This window comes from Acomys russatus, chromosome 20 (assembly GCF_903995435.1).
Source record: "Acomys russatus chromosome 20, mAcoRus1.1, whole genome shotgun sequence".
NCBI classification, from domain to species: Eukaryota; Metazoa; Chordata; class Mammalia; order Rodentia; family Muridae; genus Acomys; species Acomys russatus.
This window is the reverse complement of record NC_067156.1, coordinates 48,410,646-48,429,020: the sequence shown is the minus strand read 5'-3', so window position 1 is coordinate 48,429,020 and position 18,375 is coordinate 48,410,646. Positions and strand designations below refer to the sequence as shown.

At 43.2% G+C, this 18,375-nt stretch overlaps 1 protein-coding gene across 6 annotated transcripts in view; it reads left to right on the top strand.

Moving 5' to 3' along the window:
* Ablim3 (actin binding LIM protein family member 3) overlaps positions 1–18,375 on the top strand; it is a 117,532-nt gene that overhangs the window by 45,173 nt on the left and 53,984 nt on the right. For all 6 annotated transcript variants that reach the window (XR_007832462.1, XR_007832461.1, XR_007832464.1 and 3 more), the window contains 2 exons: positions 12,468–12,651; positions 14,368–14,480. Coding sequence is in view for 1 of the 6 variants with exons in the window: in XM_051163385.1 (XP_051019342.1) it covers positions 12,468–12,651; positions 14,368–14,480 (297 nt within the window). In the remaining 5 variants the exon portion in view is untranslated. The remainder of the gene's footprint in view (positions 1–12,467; positions 12,652–14,367; positions 14,481–18,375) is intronic.

Sequence of the window (18,375 nt, the reverse complement as noted above, 5' to 3'; positions counted from 1 at the left end):
TAAATAAAATATAGTGACAACTAGAAAATACTAAAGAAGCAAACTATCGCATCTTCATCATGAATTCGGGAACCTTAATGCTGCTAAGATAGCCAGAATTCAACTGGGTCAACATAACGTATTGTCTAGTCACCTCAAGTTGTCATAACAATAACATAGACTGATTGGCTTAAAAATAGAAATTTATTTTCTGATATTTCGGGGTGGGGGAGAGAATGGTACAAAATCAGGATGCCAATGTGTTGGGTTCTAGTGAGGGCTCCTCCTGGCTTGCAGATAGCCACAGTATCAACAATGTCTATATGACAGCGAGAAGGAGGAAGGGGTCATAGGGAACCCCTTATAAAGGAACTAATGCCACCCCTTACAGGGCTCTACCCTCAAGACCTCATCTAAACCTAAACCTAGTTGTCTGATGAAGCCGTATCCCCCAATACCATCAGAGAGGAGGGTAAAGCTTCAACATATGGATTTTGAGACAGCATAAATCAGTCCACAAAATTTATATCAAGTAACAAAGAGCAAGCAATGAAAAATGACTTTGAAGACCCAACACTTCTCACTTTAAAGACTTGCTACAAAGTAAGAAACTAGCACTGTGATTGACATGCCATCAATAGAATAAAATCAAGTGCCAGAAATAAACCCTTATATTTATGGCCAGTTGACTTTTAACAAGGGTAACAAGATAATTAAATAGGGGAGGGGGGAAACAGTCTTTTCTAGAAGTGATTCTGGGAAAATTGAGTATTCACAGGCAGAAAAAAAAAAAAAGACAGAATATATTGTTTCTTACAAACACATAAAAATTAGCTCAATGTTGTCTATTATTACCAGCTTAAGTAGTGTGTGTGCCATATATTACCATGTACTACTAATTGACTTAAGTATATTTATGAATATAAATTTAGACAAAATACAAATGACAAAAAATTGACATCTTGTGTTGGTAAGGACTGCATTGGATCAGATGGCTTTTAAAAAATAACCATGATGTGAAAACTTGAAAATCCATCTATTCCTTTGTTCAATAAAGTTGGAGTTTTACTTAAAAAAAAAATTAGCTCAAAATGGTTCACAGATAAATATAAGAGCTAAACTGTACGATTTTAAAGAGGAAATAGATGTCACGCATAGAACTTTGTGACGTTGAGCATGGCACAGGCACAGATTATATGAAAAGGACACCCAGCAGAGGAAAAATAGGCAAGTTAAACACCATCAAAGCTTAACAATTTTATGTTTCAAAATACATACTTTAATTTTCTATTAAGACAAGTTCTCACGATGTAGCCTTGGCCAGCCTATAACTTGCTATCTAGACTAGGCTGACCTCAAACTCCCAGAGGACCACCTGCCTCTGCCTCTCAGGAGCTGGGATTAAAGGAGTAAGCTACCATGCCTGGCCTAAATACAACCTTAAGAATATAAGCAGACATCTCTTTGGATGCAGAGAAAGCATTTGATAAAATTCAACACCCATTCATGTTTAAAGTTTTAGAGAGATCGGGGATACAAGGCACTTTCCTCAACATAATAAAGGCTATATACAGCAAGCCAATAGCCAAAATCAAAGTAAATGGTGAGATACTCAAGGAAATTCCTCTAAAATCGGGAACAAGGCAAGGCTGCCCACTCTCTCCATATCTCTTCAATATAGTACTCGAAGTTCTAGCCAGAGCAATAAGACAACAAAAGGAGATCAAAGGTATCCAAATGGGAAAGGAGGAACTCAAATTATCTCTATTTGCAGATGATATGATAGTGTACATAAGTGACTCTCAAAATTTCACCAGAGAACTCCTAAAGCTGATAAACACCTTCAGCAAATTGGCTGGATACAAAATTAACTCAAAAAAGTCTGTAGCCTTCCTATACACAAATGACAAGCTTACAGAGGAAGAAACTAGGAAAACCACACCCTTCACATTAGCCACAAGCAATATAAAATATCTAGGAGTTACCCTAACTAAGCAATCTCTGAAGAAAGAGATTGAAGATGACCTGAGAAGATGGCATGATCTTCCTTGCTCATGGATCAGGAGAATTAACATAGTAAAAATGGCCATCCTACCAAAAGTAATCTACAGATTCAATGCAATCCCTATCAAAATAACTACACAATTTTTAAAAGACATTGAAAGTTCAATTCTGAACTTCATATGGAAAAACAAAAAACCCAGAATAGCTAAAACAATCTTGTACAATAAAAGGTGCTCCAGAGGAATCTCCATACCTGATCTCAAACTGTACTATAAAGCAATAGTAATTAAAACAGCATGGTACTGGCACAGCAACAGGCTGGTTGATCAGTGGAATCGAATCGAAGACCCAGAGATGAATCCACACACATATGGTCACTTGATTTTTGACAAAGAAGCCAGATCCATTCAATGGAAAAAGGATAGCATCTTCAACAAATGGTGCTGGTCTAACTGGAGGTCTATGTGTAAAAAAATGAAACTGGACCCATATTTGTCACCTTGCACAAAACTCAAATCCAAGTGGATTAAAGACCTCAACATAAAACCAGAGACACTAAGTCACTTAGAGGAAAAAGTGGGGAAGAGACTGGAACATATTGGCACAGGAGAAAACTTCCTGAACAGAACACCAACGGCCCAGGCCTTAATGTCAACCATTAATAAATGGAACCTCATGAGGCTGAGAAGCTTCTGTAAGGCAGGAGACACTATCAAGAGAACAAAGCGACAGCCTACAGACTGGGAAAAAATCTTCACCAACCCTACATCTGACAAAGGTCTAATATCCAAAATATATAAAGAACTCAAGAAATTAAACACCACCAAACCAAATAACCCAATTGAGAAATGGGGCTTGGAACTAAACAGAGAATTCTCAACAGAGGAGTATCAAATGGCTGAGAAACACTTAAAGAAATGCTCAACCTCCTTAGTCATCAGGGAAATGCAAATCAAAACAACTCTGAGATTCCATCTTACACCCATCAGAATGGCTAAGATAAAAAAATTCAAGTGACACCACATGCTGGCGAGGATGTGGGGAGAGAGGAACACTCCTTCTTTGCTGGTGGGAATGCAAACTAGTACAGCCACTTTGGAAATCTATCTGGTGCTATCTCAGAAAAATGGGAATAGGGCTTCCTCAAGACCCAGCTATTCCACTCCTTGGAATATACCCAGAAGATGCTCCAGCACACAACAAGAAAATTTGCTCAACCATGTTCATAGCAGCCTTATTCATAATAGCCAGAACATGGAAACAGCCTAAGTGTCCCTCAGTAGAAGAGTGGATAAAGAAACTATGGTACATATACACTATGGAATACTACTCAGCTATTAAAAACAAGGAATTCCCGAAATTTGTGGATAAATGGATTGAGCTAGAAATGATCATAATGAGTGAGTTAACCCAGAAGCAGAAAGAATCAAATGGTATATACTCACTTATATCTGCATACTAGCCCAAGGGGCATGTCCCACGAAAGCCTTCACTTACCAGGAAACTGGGACAGAGGGGAGGGCATCCTATTGGGACTCTAAATGAGAGACGCATGAGAGAATAGCAAAATAAAAGGATACAGAGGGTTCTAGAAACTTACAAGTAGAACAATATGATAGGCAGATTTAGGCCCAGGGGTCCCGCTCAAACTAAGGCACCAGCCAAGGACAATACAGGAGGTAAACTTTAAACCCCTTCCCAGATCTAGCCAATGGTCAGAATATTCTCCACAGTTGAGTGGAGAGTGTGATATGACTTTCTCATGTACTCTGGTGCCTCACATTTGACCATGTCCCCTGGATGGGGAGACTTGGTAGCACTCAGAGGAAGGACAGCAGGTTGCCAAGAAGAGACTTGATACCCTATGAGAATATACAGGGGGAGGTAATCCCCCTCAGGAACAGTCATAGGGGAGGGGAATAACGGGAAAATGGGGGCGGGAGGGAGGATTGGGAGGATACAAGGGATGGGATAAACATTGAGATGTAGCAAGAATAAATTAATAAAAAGGAAAAAAAAATACCTAACCTGAATAGAAATAAAATAAACACGTATGGATATGCAATAAAAAAAAAAACAACAACAACAAAAAAAAAAAAAGAATGTAAGCAGATAAAACTCCAAATGGAAGACAATATTCACTCATCAGATATCTAATCAAATACTGTGTCCAAGCTATGTAAGGAATTCTTACAATGTAATAATAAAATAACCCAATTTCAAAATGAGCAAAAGACCTGCAATGACATTTCTCCAAAGAAATTATGCAAATGTCCCATAAACACATTAAAATGCTCAATATCATTAGAATTTCAAAGATACCAAATCAAACCACACTGCATACAAGTTCTCATACATAAGGGTGGCTAAAATCAGAAAAGCCTAATACATGTGTTGAGGAGGATGTCGAGGCTTTGGGACCCTTGTGTATTGGTGGGAATGTAAACAAATGTGCTATTTTAGAGACTGTCTAGGCAGCTTCTCAGACAGTTATGCATAGAACTCCAAACACCACACCTAAGTGATTCTCATTTCACAGAAAATAAAAACAGAGTCTGATGAGATGGTTGACAAGAGAAAGCCTGGTTCCCCAAAACCCGTGTAAAATGCAGAGCTAATCCAAGTGGTGGTGAGCTGGGAGGTAGAGACTGGCAGATTCCTAGGAGCTCATGAACCATCTGGCCTGGCCTTGTGAAAAAGCCTTGGGCCAAACAAAAGTTAGAAGGCACCTAAGAGCTGACAGCAAGGTTGTCCTTTGACCTTCACACCTGTGCCATATGCACACGTACCTACATGCTATACATACACAAGTGTATACAGATGTACACATACAAAAAGAGTAATGAAAATATTTTCACACAAAATATTATACATGAATGTTCATACCAGTACCATACTACTCACAGTGGTTGAAAGGGGGAGTATGAAACATCCAGCAACTGATGAACTGATAAATGGAATACATTCTGTCTGTACAATAGAATATTTTTCAGCAATAAAAAGGAATGGATACATTCTCCAGTGTAGATGAACCTTTGAAATAAGTGGGAAACACATCACAAATATGAATCTGAGTCCATGTATATGAACTACTCAGAATAAGTAAGATTACTGGTTACCTATAGCTGAAAGAAGTGGAAGAAATTTAAGTACTGATTTTAATGGGTTTATAGTGTATTTTTGGATGTAATTAAAATACTAAATATGCTAAAGTGTACTGAGCATAGCTGAGTTATACATTTTAATTAGTTTGAGTTTGTATTATGTGAATTGTGTGTTGTTAAAAATTGTTCAAGGAACATTTTTAGGAAAAAAAAGCTGAATTTTGTTCAACAGGCCCTCATTAAATGAAATGTTGGAGTATGTTATGTAGGCAGAAAGAAAGTGACCTCAGGATGGAAGAAATGAGATGTAACATACAGTAGTTAGCAAAACTGTAATGGAAAATAGAAAATGCTTAGCAGTGATGAGAGATAAAGATATGATGTATAAAATACTTATATTAGAAAATGTGAAGTGGTACTCGGGAAAAAACTAATCACAACAGAAAAGGGGTTTGACCATTAGTGAGGCAGATGCCACCTAATTCTAAAAACTTGAGAAGCAAAATGAATCTGATGAAAACGGGAGGGAGGAAATGATAGACGCCCTCAAAGCCACAGCAGACAGACAGATGGACAAAGCCAAAGTCGATCCTTTAAAAATATAAATTAAATAGTGATTGAAGAAAAATTATTTAAGTAAAGAGAAGTATGCAAGTGGAGTGTAAAAGTTAAAACAGAAAGATACTACAGGCACTGTTATAGTGAAAACATGTTATCAATAGTTTCAGAATAATAGAATTTAAACCTGGATTAAAAAAAAAAAAAATTTATCCTGTCATAGTGAAAGTGACCAAAACTTACTATAAAAAAAAAATGTTAAAAGCTGAGTGTTCCTGTAGCTCCCCGAGATATTGAACCACTGGACCTGCAGTTAAAACTTTTCTATAAAAGGAAAAGAAATCCAGTAGCAGCAAAGAACTGGGTAAGTAGACTGTCTTAAGCTTGCAAGCCTCCAGTGGAGTGATGTATCCAGACCGTGGTCGTCGGTGGCCAATTCTACCCACATCCCCACCCAAAACCACAAAAGTGCAATGAGACAAGCATCCAGTGGCTCTTGTAGACTTAACTGGAAAGCCACCAAAGTATAAAAAGGGGAACAGGTCCATCAGCACCACAGATACATCCAGCAAAACCCAAACTCTAGGGAACTTCAGAGGGTGGGTGACCCACGCTCTTCAAGAAATACACCACAAAGAGAAAGACCAGAGAAAAGAAGGCTATGAAGATGACAAGATCCTCAAGCGGCATGACAACCATTGCGCTATGCAGACCTTGATAGACCTTGATTCCAACAGCCAGTCACCAAAACGGAGAAAGAAGATGCAGTAACTGGGAAAATCTGAGCACATAACTTAGATTCTGCCCTAAAGGTTATTACTTTTAATGACCACGTTATTGTGGTTATTCTACTAAAGAGCCCTAATACTTTAGAGATGCATTTTTAGATTTGAAAAACAAACAGGAAATCATGAGTCAGATATGCTAGCACACACCTCTTCCAATTCCTGTTCTTGGGAGGTGCAAACAGGAGGATCAGGCATCTAAGAGCTGCCTTGTCTACTGAGCAAGCTTAAGGCAAGCCTGGGCAACTAGCAAGACCATGTCTCGCAAGAAAGAAAAAAAAAAAAAAGAGGGACAGGAACACAGCTCACTGGTAGAAAGCTTACCTACATAGCACTAGGTCTCTGAGAGGGAGTGGACGTGGGAGAAAATGCCAATCTTATAAACTTGCATATGAGTATAGGTCAAAAATTATAAAGAGTTCTAAGTTTATAAGACATCAAAAGAAATTCATCTTCATTTAAATTAAAGACACGGGCATTAAAAAGATGACAGTGTGGGGCTGGAGAGAATGCACAGTGGTTTAGACCATTTGTTGCTCTTGCAGAGGACCAGGATTTGGTTCCTAGCACCTACATGATGGCTCACAACCATCTGTAACTCTAGTTCCAGGGGATCTGATGCACTCTCCTGATCTCTGTGTGTACCAGACACAGACGTAGTACACAGACATACATACAGGCAAATACGCTCATACACAGAAAATAAGATAAATAAGTCTAAAAGATAAATTTAAGATGGCAGTGCTATGCTGGATGAACTATAGATTCTAGTACATTCCATGAAGTTTCCCATGAGAATTTAGGAGTCTGTCAAAACTGATTTCTTAGCAAAATTGTCTGTGGTTGTCCACTTCCCTAAAGAACAGCAGGAAAGCCAAAGGCCCATCCTACCAGCTATCACTGCTTCTTGTTAGTGTGTAAGCCATTGAGTTACTGGGATAAGGACAGGTAAATAGGCCAACAGAACTGAATATAGAACCAGGGGTGGGGAAAACACATAAGGAAACTGGTCTGTTGCTGACCAGTCCAGAACAATTAAGCTGCTTCATGATTAACTATCCATGTGGGGGAAATTGAATCCCCATTATACCCCCCACTAATGTTGATTCCAGATGGGTGGGCTGTGGCCATATGAAAAGCAACACAAGGAAACGTCTAGAAAACAACATCAAGACTTCCTTTTAAGATTTCAGAGTAGAGTGGCCGGGCGTGGTGGCGCACGCCTTTAGTCCCAGCACTCGGGAGGCAGAGGCAGGCGGATCACTGTGAGTTCGAGGCCAGCCTGGTTTACAAAGTGAGTCCAGGACGGCCAAGGCTACACAGAGAAACTCTGTCTCGAAAAACCAAAAAAAAAAAAAAAAGAGTTCAGAGTAGAGAATCATTTCTTAAATGTGATACAGAGCATTCCAGTCATAAAGAAAGCAGTGATTAATTAACAACATAAAAACTGAGGATGTGCATTTATCAGAAAGCATAAAGCAGAAAAGACTGGAACTATGGGTGTTAGCAGGAACAAGTGAAAAGGATTCCTTTTTAAGAGATAAAAACACCACTAAAAGTTTCCATGAGTAGAGGGCGGGACCAGGAGAAGAGGAGTAGGGAGGGGGCTTCGGTCAGGATGCAAACTGAATAAATAAATAAACTTAATGTTAAAGAAGGTTCAGTGGGCAAAAGATTTTGGCGTCTTACCATGCAGGAAATACAAATGGCCCATAACCATATGAAAATATTCCCAAATCCACTACTCATCAGGAAAATGAAATTTAAAGTCATACTGTGATACCATGTCATACATGTCACATTGACAAACCAGATCTCCCCAAGTATCGGCGGTAATGTGGATCTCTGGAGTCTGCTGATGGGAATGTCAATTAAGAAAAAAAAAAAACCTAGAGGGGAGTTAGTGTTGCTGTTAGCAGCATTTTTCATAAAGGCAGTGCTTGCCAGAGCTTAGGTTCTCAGCAATGGGAGAGCCCCTGCGGCTGCATCCACCCAAGGGGTGTCTTAAACACACAGCCACCAGAGACTGAGAAAGCACAGACGGGCAGCAACGTCAAGCTCAGACAAGGCTATACTAAATGATCTGTTATGGGTGGATAGATCACAAATGGTAAAAAAATAAAAAAAAATTACAAAGGAAAGCAAAAGGATAGTAAACACATATCAGGGACCTTGTGAGAAGGCAGCACCATCAGAGAGCCACAAACAGGTTCCTCGGTTGCTGAGACTGTCCTAGATCAGAAACTTGGTACAGACGTATGGGCACATATTTTGTTCTTCTTTAAACTGTGCAGATACGTTTTTCTCTGTGTTATATATTTCACAATAAAATAGTTTAAATATTGAATTAGATTGCCCGCTAAGCCCTTCTAACTATAATCTTGAAATTTTATAAAATCTAATCTTGAGCATGTTGACTTCTCTGGCTGAATCTTGGACTCGCACACCTCCTATCTGCTTAGTAACAAGCTAGCCCCCTCATCTTACAAAGGAGTTTTAGAGAAGTGAGGGAGCTTTTTAAAAGTATGCAACGTCTGAGATGCAGACCTCAGGAAAAGCCCAGCAGCCTGCAAAGTGATGCATGTCTCTTTGGCACATGCTGTGTGAGACCTCCTTCTAATCAGTGTGTTCACACACAACATGCATCTGCACTTTCTTTTTCTTTTCTTTCTTTCTTTCTTTTTTGTTTTGTTTTGTCTTGTTTTTTTTGAGACAGGCTTTCTCTTGTAGTCCTGGCTGTCCTGATGTTTCATCTGCATTTTCAACAAGCAGTTCAACAAAGCAGATCTGCTTTGATTTTGTTTTTAATCTTTGAGTGTGTGTGTGTGTGTGTGTGTGTGTGTGTGTGTGTGTGTGTGCATACATGTACGAGGGACTCCACAAGTAGAGGTCAGAGGACAACCTCACTTTGCACCTTGCTCATGATGGGCTTTCTTGTTCCTTGTACTCCAGGCCTGCTGTCTACAACTCCCATCTTGCTATAGGAATGTTGGGATTATAAATGGATGCCACTGGTCTGGTTTTACATGGATTCTGAGTATCTGGCCTCATGTGCCTATGTGGCAGTCACTTTACCCACTGAGTCATCCATCTATCCAGCCCCAAGTTCTTGATTCTTTTTGGGTTTTTTTGTTGTTGTTGTTTGGTTTGGTTTTTTTTTTGGGGGGGGGGGAGTTGTTTTGTTTTGATTTTTAGATTTTCAAGACAGGGTTTCTCTGTGTAGCTCTAGCTGTCCTAGACTCACTTTGTAGACCAGACTAGCCTTGAATTCACAGTGATCAACTTGCCTCTGCCTCCCGTGTGCTAGGATTAAAGGCATGCACCACCCCGCCCAGCCTAGGTTCTTGATTCTTAATCATTAGACTTTTATGTATGGGTGTGTGTGCGAGCACATGAGTGCCCTCACATACATGCATAATGGCTACCCAGGTGCCCTCATTCTCACCAGCTCCCCACATAGCATGTGCCCTGTGTGTGAGACTCCGCTTGGCCTCCTATGCATCTGCTGCATCGTTCCTGTTTGCTCCTTGCCTCCCATTCCCTACTACCCACTGTATTTCCAGGAGTCCTTTAGATTCTTATCAGTTTTTGCATCCTTCCCACCAGAAACTTCCTCCTCTAGCTCCTTGGAGGAAATAAAGGAACTGATTGTTCCAAGTTTTCTCATGGCCCTCCTGGTTTTCTCCACTGGGAGAGATGACTCTGGAGGTGGAGTTGGCAGAGAAAACAAAGGAGAAAAAAAAAAAAAAGAAGAAGAAGAAGGGAAAAAGCAGGAGCTCTTTCCAAGGAGGTAGTAGGCCATGACCCAACTAATTCCATGAAGCAACTGATCCACCACCTGCATGCCCAGAACAGCCTGTGCTGGGCCTCTGCCTGCTCGCAAGGCCAGGTATTGTTTGAGAGGATGAATCTCCATGGTGTCTGAAAGCTGAGCCCCTCCTGGCCTCCCATCCTCGCTGTCTCCACCATCCATACTGCCTCCCCCATCCCAGCAAAACTTCATACTGAATGCAAAATGCTCAGACACACAGAAAGCTCCAAGTTCTTCTCATGGGCCTGCAGGAGGTCATTTCTAAAAGATCAGCCTCTTCACTTGGCACAGAAGTCAACTGAGCCCCAGGAAGGAGAGGGTCAAGTTCATGGTTATCCAGAGACTTAGTGGCAGGGAAGAGACTGGAGCCCAATGATCTGATTCCCAGGTCATCCCATCCCCCACTGCCTGTTAAGCCTGTGGCCAGCCTCAGAAGTGAGCAAACACTTATGAGATAGGTTTGCCCCCATCTGAAAGCTCTCCCAGTTTTGTTTTTTGTTTGTTTGTTTGTTTGTTTTAGCCTGGCTTCTTTTGCAGAACTCTCTGTAATGAAACAGTGTTTACCAAGGTGATGTCACCCATTACAAGCTGGCTCCTCAGATCAACAGGCATGCAGACTATTCATTGGCTCCCCACCATTGACAGGACTTGAGAGAGCTGTCTTATATCTACCAAAACCCATGTCAAAGATCAGAGTCCCCGCTGAGTACTGTACAGGGAGCCATCATTCCGTAACTTTATGTTATCTTCCGACCCTTTCTACCCAAAGACAGTCTGTGTGGAAAGCCAAGTTACCAGACAGTCTCTTGATAGGTGCAGACATAGGGGATCTTGACACAAGACCCCAGGGGCTTTCCAGTTACCGTCCTTTGATTCCTGATTGACCCATTTAAGTTTTAGCTGAACTGGTGTGCTCACCTGCTTACTGTAGTTCCATTGTACTGGGACTCTTTTATTTCCATGGAAGAAACAGCCTCTTCCCATAGCTTAATGTGTTCATTTCAGAAGTTAATGTCCTATTGAGAAATTGTATTCCCAAATATCAGATTCCTTTGGTGGGGCTTGCTTCCCCCAAAAATTCACTTGTTGGGATACCTACAGATCCACTTGTTTTTCCTCTTACCTAACCTCTATTTATTTCTATAAAATGCCAGGCTGGAGAAAGCATCCCAGTCAGTATCAGCTTGTTTTCTCTGAGTCCTCTGACCAAAGCATGTGTTGTTTTCAGCAATAGGGTGTTACCATCAAGTTCTGGTGGGTAGCCAAGAGTAGCAGCAAAAGCTGCATTGTTTTATAGCCTCTGGGATCTCTTACCTCAACCCCAGCACCAACCAATGGCTTGGGAGTTATCCCATACAAAAGCAAAACCTGAACTTCTCAAACTGGACTATTGCCTTCCTCCTAGTGGGCTAGAACCATCTTTTCCTGTGTGACTTTGCTTCTCTCCCTGCAGACGCCACTGTGTCCCTGTCCCACCCCATACAACTCTGGCTGGCAACTTCCTGTGTCTGTGTTCCATCGCCTTCTGTGTTATCAATGCTTCGCTCCCTCCCTCCGCACTGACAGGGCCTCCTTTCCCCCACTGTCTGTACCTATCCCGTGGCCCATTACCTGTGTTGTGTGGCACCTTCTCTCTGTAGAAACATTTAGCTCTTTGCAGTTTGGGGATCATGTATTTTACATCTATGCCTGGAAACAAACCGACCCCCTGGCTGTAGCAAGAACCAATAAGAACCCTCACATTTCCCATCCCGTTACCAACCTAAAATTATCTCCTATTGAGGATTTGGAGCCTGCTCTTGACCTGGTGGGAAGTCAAGCACTTAGGGAGTTCCCCGGAGATTTTTCAATGAGTGATTCATTCATTCTCAAATCCACGCCACCCGCTATGTGCCATGCCATGAACCCTGGGGCCTTGAAATTCAGTGTATTGAGAGGACTGTACAATGTCCATGATCCCAGGGAATACACATTAGAACCAACTGGGCAGTGTAAAAGCCAGCCCTGGCCTCTGGGAGTCCAAACAAAGCTTTGGCATCTACCTCTGAAGATGCTCCATATGATTCTAATGCAAGTGACCCAAAGGCCCTATGAGCTCTCCACATGCCACCACTCCATGGCCAGTAATGACAAAGTCAGACACCAGCCTTTCCCCTGGTAAGGATCTTCTGCTTGCAAACTCTCCCTGGACTCAACCTGAACCCCTTCCTTCCTTGTTTCTCCAAGTGTGTGGATGCGGCCTGGCCCAGTCAGGCTTCTTCTTCAAGAACCAGGAGTACATCTGCACCCAGGACTACCAGCAGCTCTATGGCACCCGCTGTGATAGCTGCCGGGACTTCATCACCGGTGAGGTCATCTCCGCTCTGGGCCGCACCTACCACCCTAAGTGCTTCGTGTGCAGCTTGTGCAGGTGAGCATCCCAGGGCATCAAGGCCCTCCGGGTAAGCCCCAAGGAAGAGGGCGCCATGGCCTTTCCCAGGCAGCTCAGGAGCATGCAAGCTTTACACTGAGCCCTGGGTTCCTGGAAACTTGATGGTGGGTGGATTGCTCTGATAGGCCAGCAGCTTTCAAAATGTCTAGTGGCCAGATCCTGTCTTGTCTCAGGCAGTCTGAAGTAAAGCATTCGTTTGCCCTATGATGCTAGCAGGATATGGATTCAAACTCCATGCTCAGCTTTCCACTTCCTCTCAAAAGGCCTCCAAGAAAACCAGTGAGTACCTTGTGCCTCAGAAGCCAATCAGAAAGCCAAGTACCTATCTGGTCCAGGCACCCACATTCTCATCCCTGGGGTAGCAGAAGGATGTCTACTGATAGCCTTCCTCTATCGTTCCATCATCCCAGCACTGCCTCCCTTGCTGGCAGAATGACCCTAGCAGGTAGCCTCATCTGTGAAAGCCTCAGTAATGGGGATCAAATCCAGTGCAGCCTCACTAGCTTTCATGGTGATGGGTGATATGGCGTACGCAGAGACCTGCACCCAGGGACTGGTCCACAGCATGCCTGCTCTTTCCACTGTGGTAGTCACCCAACCACCCTCTGGCCAGCTCCTCTCTGCCTACTCCCCTGCCAGGCAACTCAGTCACATGTATAACTTAGCAATGTGTACTAAGGGTCTTGCTGCATGCCAAGCAACACATTAAGGAGATACAAAAAAATGAAGAAAACCTCTGCCCTGCCCACAAACGTATTAAAATTTAATGGCCATTTCTGATTAAGTCATGAGCAAAATATGATTTGAGTATATGTGTGTTTTTATTTGGGAAAAGAAAGTATTGATTAATCATTCTCCCTGTAAAATAACCACTGGTTAGTTGCCAAATAAAGTAACCAGTTAGAATTCCTGACTAATGGCTGTGTTGTTAATAATAATAATAATAATAATAATAATAATAATAATAATAATAACAACAACAACAGCAACAACAAAATTGGGACAGTGGGGACATAACTACCCCAGTTCAACCCCAGAATTCCCGCCACTATCCCACGCTGCTGATTAAAGACAGTGGGGTGAACTGTTATAGGGTATCCCTGAGTGCATTGACAGGTACCCCATAATGCCACAGGAGCAAAGGCCACCACTCAACAGAGTTGGCAGTGCTGGAGATCTGTGTGTAGTTTATTGTTTTGCTGGGTGGACAAATGTATGAGCTTAAGACCCCTTACCTGGAGAAACAGAACAGACGCCGAGGAGGAGGGGAAATTTTGTTCAGGGACTGATAATCTTCTCATTGGGAAGAGGGTTTTAAGAAGTGTCTAGATAGTGAAAGGGGGAAATTGGCAAGTTTGGGGACTGAGAATGATCTCTTCATCTGTGGAGGTATGACAAACCACGCTGGCAGAACTGCTCTGTGGGGAGTGGGTTGCCTCTCCCTGTCATAGCTGGGGGGCATGACTTGTCACTGTCACATGATATAAGTAGCCCAACAAATCTTCCAGTTCTGGCCCCCTGAATGCTGAGTGCTTTAGCCAGTCTGTTACCCTGAATAGCACTTGACTTGTCTGAGGCTCTAGAGAGCAAGCTAACATGTCTTATGGAATACCCAAGCACACTTGATGTCAGTCACCGGAAGCCACAGGATCTTGGGAACAGGAAGCACTGACTCTCTTCCCCATCCCCTTGCAGGAAGCCTTTCCCTATTGGAGACAAGGTGACCTTCAGTGGTAAAGAATGTGTATGCCAGACGTGCTCCCAGTCCATGACCAGCAGTAAGCCAATCAAGATCCGTGGACCAAGCCGTGAGTCCTCCCCCAGAGGCACCACTCTGTCCTCCACCATGAACATTGTCCTCCCAAGTACCCTGCCCTGAGGGGAAGCAGGGGAGGTTCCCATCCTGGAGGGGTCCTGAAGCATGACCCAGTTGGCATACAGCCAAGACACACGCTGCACAGAACAATGCAGGGAAGACAGGCTGGCTAGCTGTCAGAAACGACAGCCAGAGCCACTTGAGTGGATCCTTTCCAGGGCAAGCTGGGTTCCTGGTCCTATGGACTGAGGGCGCTGCGACATGGCTGATCAAATGTTTCGTCACCAGTAGCTCTCAGTTTCTACATGTTCTACAAAGTGTGTACAGTTGAATCTCACACAAGAAGTCAGGGGTGCCCTGGGAATAACCCCCCGAGGGCTGTGCTAGTACCTCACAGAGTGTTTTCAGGACCGCCGTGTCACCAGGCTGTGAAAAGACACATTTCTGGGCTCATCTTGAACCTGTGAGAATGGAATCCAGGTGTCATTGGTCTTCATGAGCTTTGTGGGTGATTCATTAGCTGTTCCTAAGGCTGAGAGCTAACAAGCATCAGCCATGCCATAATAGCAATCTGTCTTATCAAATCATAGCTTTGAGGGAGAAGTACAGCTTGAGGGTGGGTGTGCCTTAGGGAGGTCCTAACCTGCAGAAGTCAGCCCACTCAGTGTGTATAGTGACACGATGTCTAAATCGCTGTTCCCAGATGCCCTTGTAGAGCTGTGGAGTGCATGCACCCACAAACACACACAGACCCAGCCCCCTGGGTCTCCTAAGCCACACTGAGCACCAATGAGCTTTCAATGTTATATGATACCCTGCCTGGTCCCATCAAGAGAATCAATGAAAACCCATTAGCATCCAGTGCTGCATTACCGTGTGGGTACAGAGGCAGCCAGCCATGGCACCAGCATAGTCAGCACGCTGGAGCTGCATCGCACCAAGGAGGGTGAGCCAAGAAGACTCTACGTCAGCAGCCCTCAGCTCCCAGGGGCTCCATTACAGTCTGCCTAGCTGTGGTGAGCTGATGAGGGGGGAGGCGATGAATGGGCTCCCTCCCTTGCTTGCCCTTCCTTTCAGTGGAGTCAGATCTGTTCCAGGGATGTGATGTTCAGGGCTCTCCCTCTAGTGTCCTTGATGATACTCAAGAATAGCCTGTCGCTCTGGCCAGGTTTCATCTCAAGATGGCTGAGTGTGCACATGGCTATCCTTCATAACTCCTTGAAATCACAACCCCATGACAAAAAGACCAGAGACCAGGATAAGGGCAGTAGCCCTGTGGCGTATGCTTCCTGGGAGCTCAGAGACCAGTGGTCCCATGTGTGACGAACATCGGGAAGCAAGCTCGAGTTGGGAGGCTGCCAATGTTCTGCATGAGACAAAGTGATCTGGTAGCCCCCCTGAGATTGATTTACACAGCTATGAAATTAAAAAAAAAAAAAAAAAGAGAGAGATCTTATCACCTCTGCAGGGGCATTGTAAAAAGCAACTGTGTTCCTGTCCAGGGATCGAGTTAACATAACTGGCTTAGGAACACCTTGGGATGAATGCAAATCAGAGGATTAGCTAAAGGGAAGATTTGCCCTGAATGTGGACACCATCGCCCCTTAGGCTGGAGAGACAAATAGCTCCCCATATGGGCTGAAACACTCAAAACCGTGAGCCAAAATGAATCTTTTCTCCTTTAAATTGTCTCTCTGGTATTTGGTTACAGCAACGAGAAAGGCTGGTTGACTCCAAGGTTTAATGTAGAAAGTACAGCTAAAGAGCATGTCCCCTGGACGGGGAGGCCTGGCGGCACTCAGAGGAAGGATAGCAAGTTACCAAGAAGAGACTCGATATTCTAAGAGCATATACAGGGGGAGGAGGTCTCCCTCAATCACAAACATAGGGGAGGGGAGAAGGGGGGAAGTGGGAGGGAGGGAAGAATGGGAGGAAACAGGGGAAGGGCTAACAATCAAGATGTAATATGAATAAATTAATTAAAAATGTAAAAAAAAAAAAAAAAAGAATAAGATTCCTAGCCAGGTGTGGTGGCACACGCCTTTAATCCCAGCACTTGGGAGGTAGAGGCAGACGGATCTCTGTGAGTTCAAGGCCAGCCTGGTCTACAAAGCAAGTTCAGGACAGCCAAGGCTGCACAGAGAAACCCTGTCTCAAAAAAAAAAAAAAAAAGATTGCTGCATTTACTGTCAATTCTCCCGGGTGTACTGTGTGTTTCTGTATGCATTGGGGTCTCAGACTTTCTCAACTGAGTGAAAGTCTAATATGAGAACACATTCTAGAGATTCTAAAATGTCTCCCCCATAATTTTGTGGATGGGGATATTGAGAAAGATGAGAAAAGTTAGAAGAAAAAAAAGAAAAAAGGAGCATGTGGGCAGTTTCTAAGGGAACCAAGACCTTTGGCTTATCTCAGAAATAAAGCCATCCACCCATGACTCCACAGAGCACGTTTCCTTAAAGTGTTTACTGCAGAGATGATCACAAACTGTGCTGCAAATGCAATGGAGCCAACTAGAGGACATTGTGGATGTTTCCTGAGCTACCCAAGAGTGGAGAGTACCAAATCCAGATATGAAAGATGGAGGGGGGGCTGGAGAGATGGCTCAGCGGTTAAGAGCACTGACTGCTCTTCCAGAGGTCCTGAGTTCAATTCCCAGAAACCACATGGTGGCTCACAACCATCTATAATGTGATCTGATGCATACTGTATACATAATAAATAAATCTTAAAAAAAAATTGTTATTTAAAAAAAAAAAAAAAAAAAGAAAGATGGAGGAAAACATACCAGTGGAAAGGCAAAGGACAAATAACTTAGTTTTTACTTAAGCTATAAGAATAAGGTTTATTTAAAGGAAAATAGTCGTGAACTGTCCATCATCACCATCGTCACCACAATCATCACAATCATCAACCACCAGCAGCACAGTCATCACCTTCACCAGCACAATTGTCACCATCACCATCACAGTTGTTACAGTCACTAGCACAAGTACCATCACCAACAACTCACTATCACTACCGATCCACCACCATGTGTATTATCATAACCACTTCCAGCATTTCTTCTATTGCCAGGCATTGCAATAAATGAACTGATGTCTCATTTAATCGTTACAAATCTATGAAGGCAATAAGAGTAATTGTTTTATAAGCAAGAGAACCAAAACTCAAAGACCATAAATGATTTTCCCAAAGTAACACAGATGTTAAGGCACGAGATCTAGCTCTGAGACTATGTCCTTAACACCCTCTATCAGGAGGATGTCTTTTAAATGGAAAGGGCCCTGTCTTGCTAGGCTAGTGGCCTAAAGCAAGTAACTTGCTGTGCCTCCCAAGTGCCTCACTTTAGCTGACCTAAATGGAATAAATGACGTAGCCAACTAGACTAAAAATGGCTGCGTGGGATCTCTAGAGGCTTTGATAGTAAAGTGAGAGATATTAGAGGAACGGAGCGGGGGGGGGGGGAGCATCATGCTTCCTGCCAGCTGAAGGCTGTAATTTGGAATTGGGGGGGGGCACACAAGAGGAGCGGACAGCTGGCTCAGCAAATAACACCAAGGCTAGGGAGAGACTCTCCCAACCCTATTTATGGCACCAGGCCCACGGGCTCCTAGAGAGGAGTGTCCACCAGTGGACAAGAATGAAAGGAGAAGGAAGAAGGAGGAAAAGCCCCAAGATGCCAGTACAAGGAAGGACCAGCAAAGTAATGTGGAAAGAAAAGCCACAAATAAAGGGCATCCCAGAATCCTCAAAAGGATTAGGCAAAGCTTCCCTACAAAGGAGAATTCCTCTGGCCTCAGATCAGAGACTTGACACCACACAGGGTGTGGGTAGAAAACACAAGAATGTGACATAGAATAAGCACGTATAGAAAGTCAGTGTCA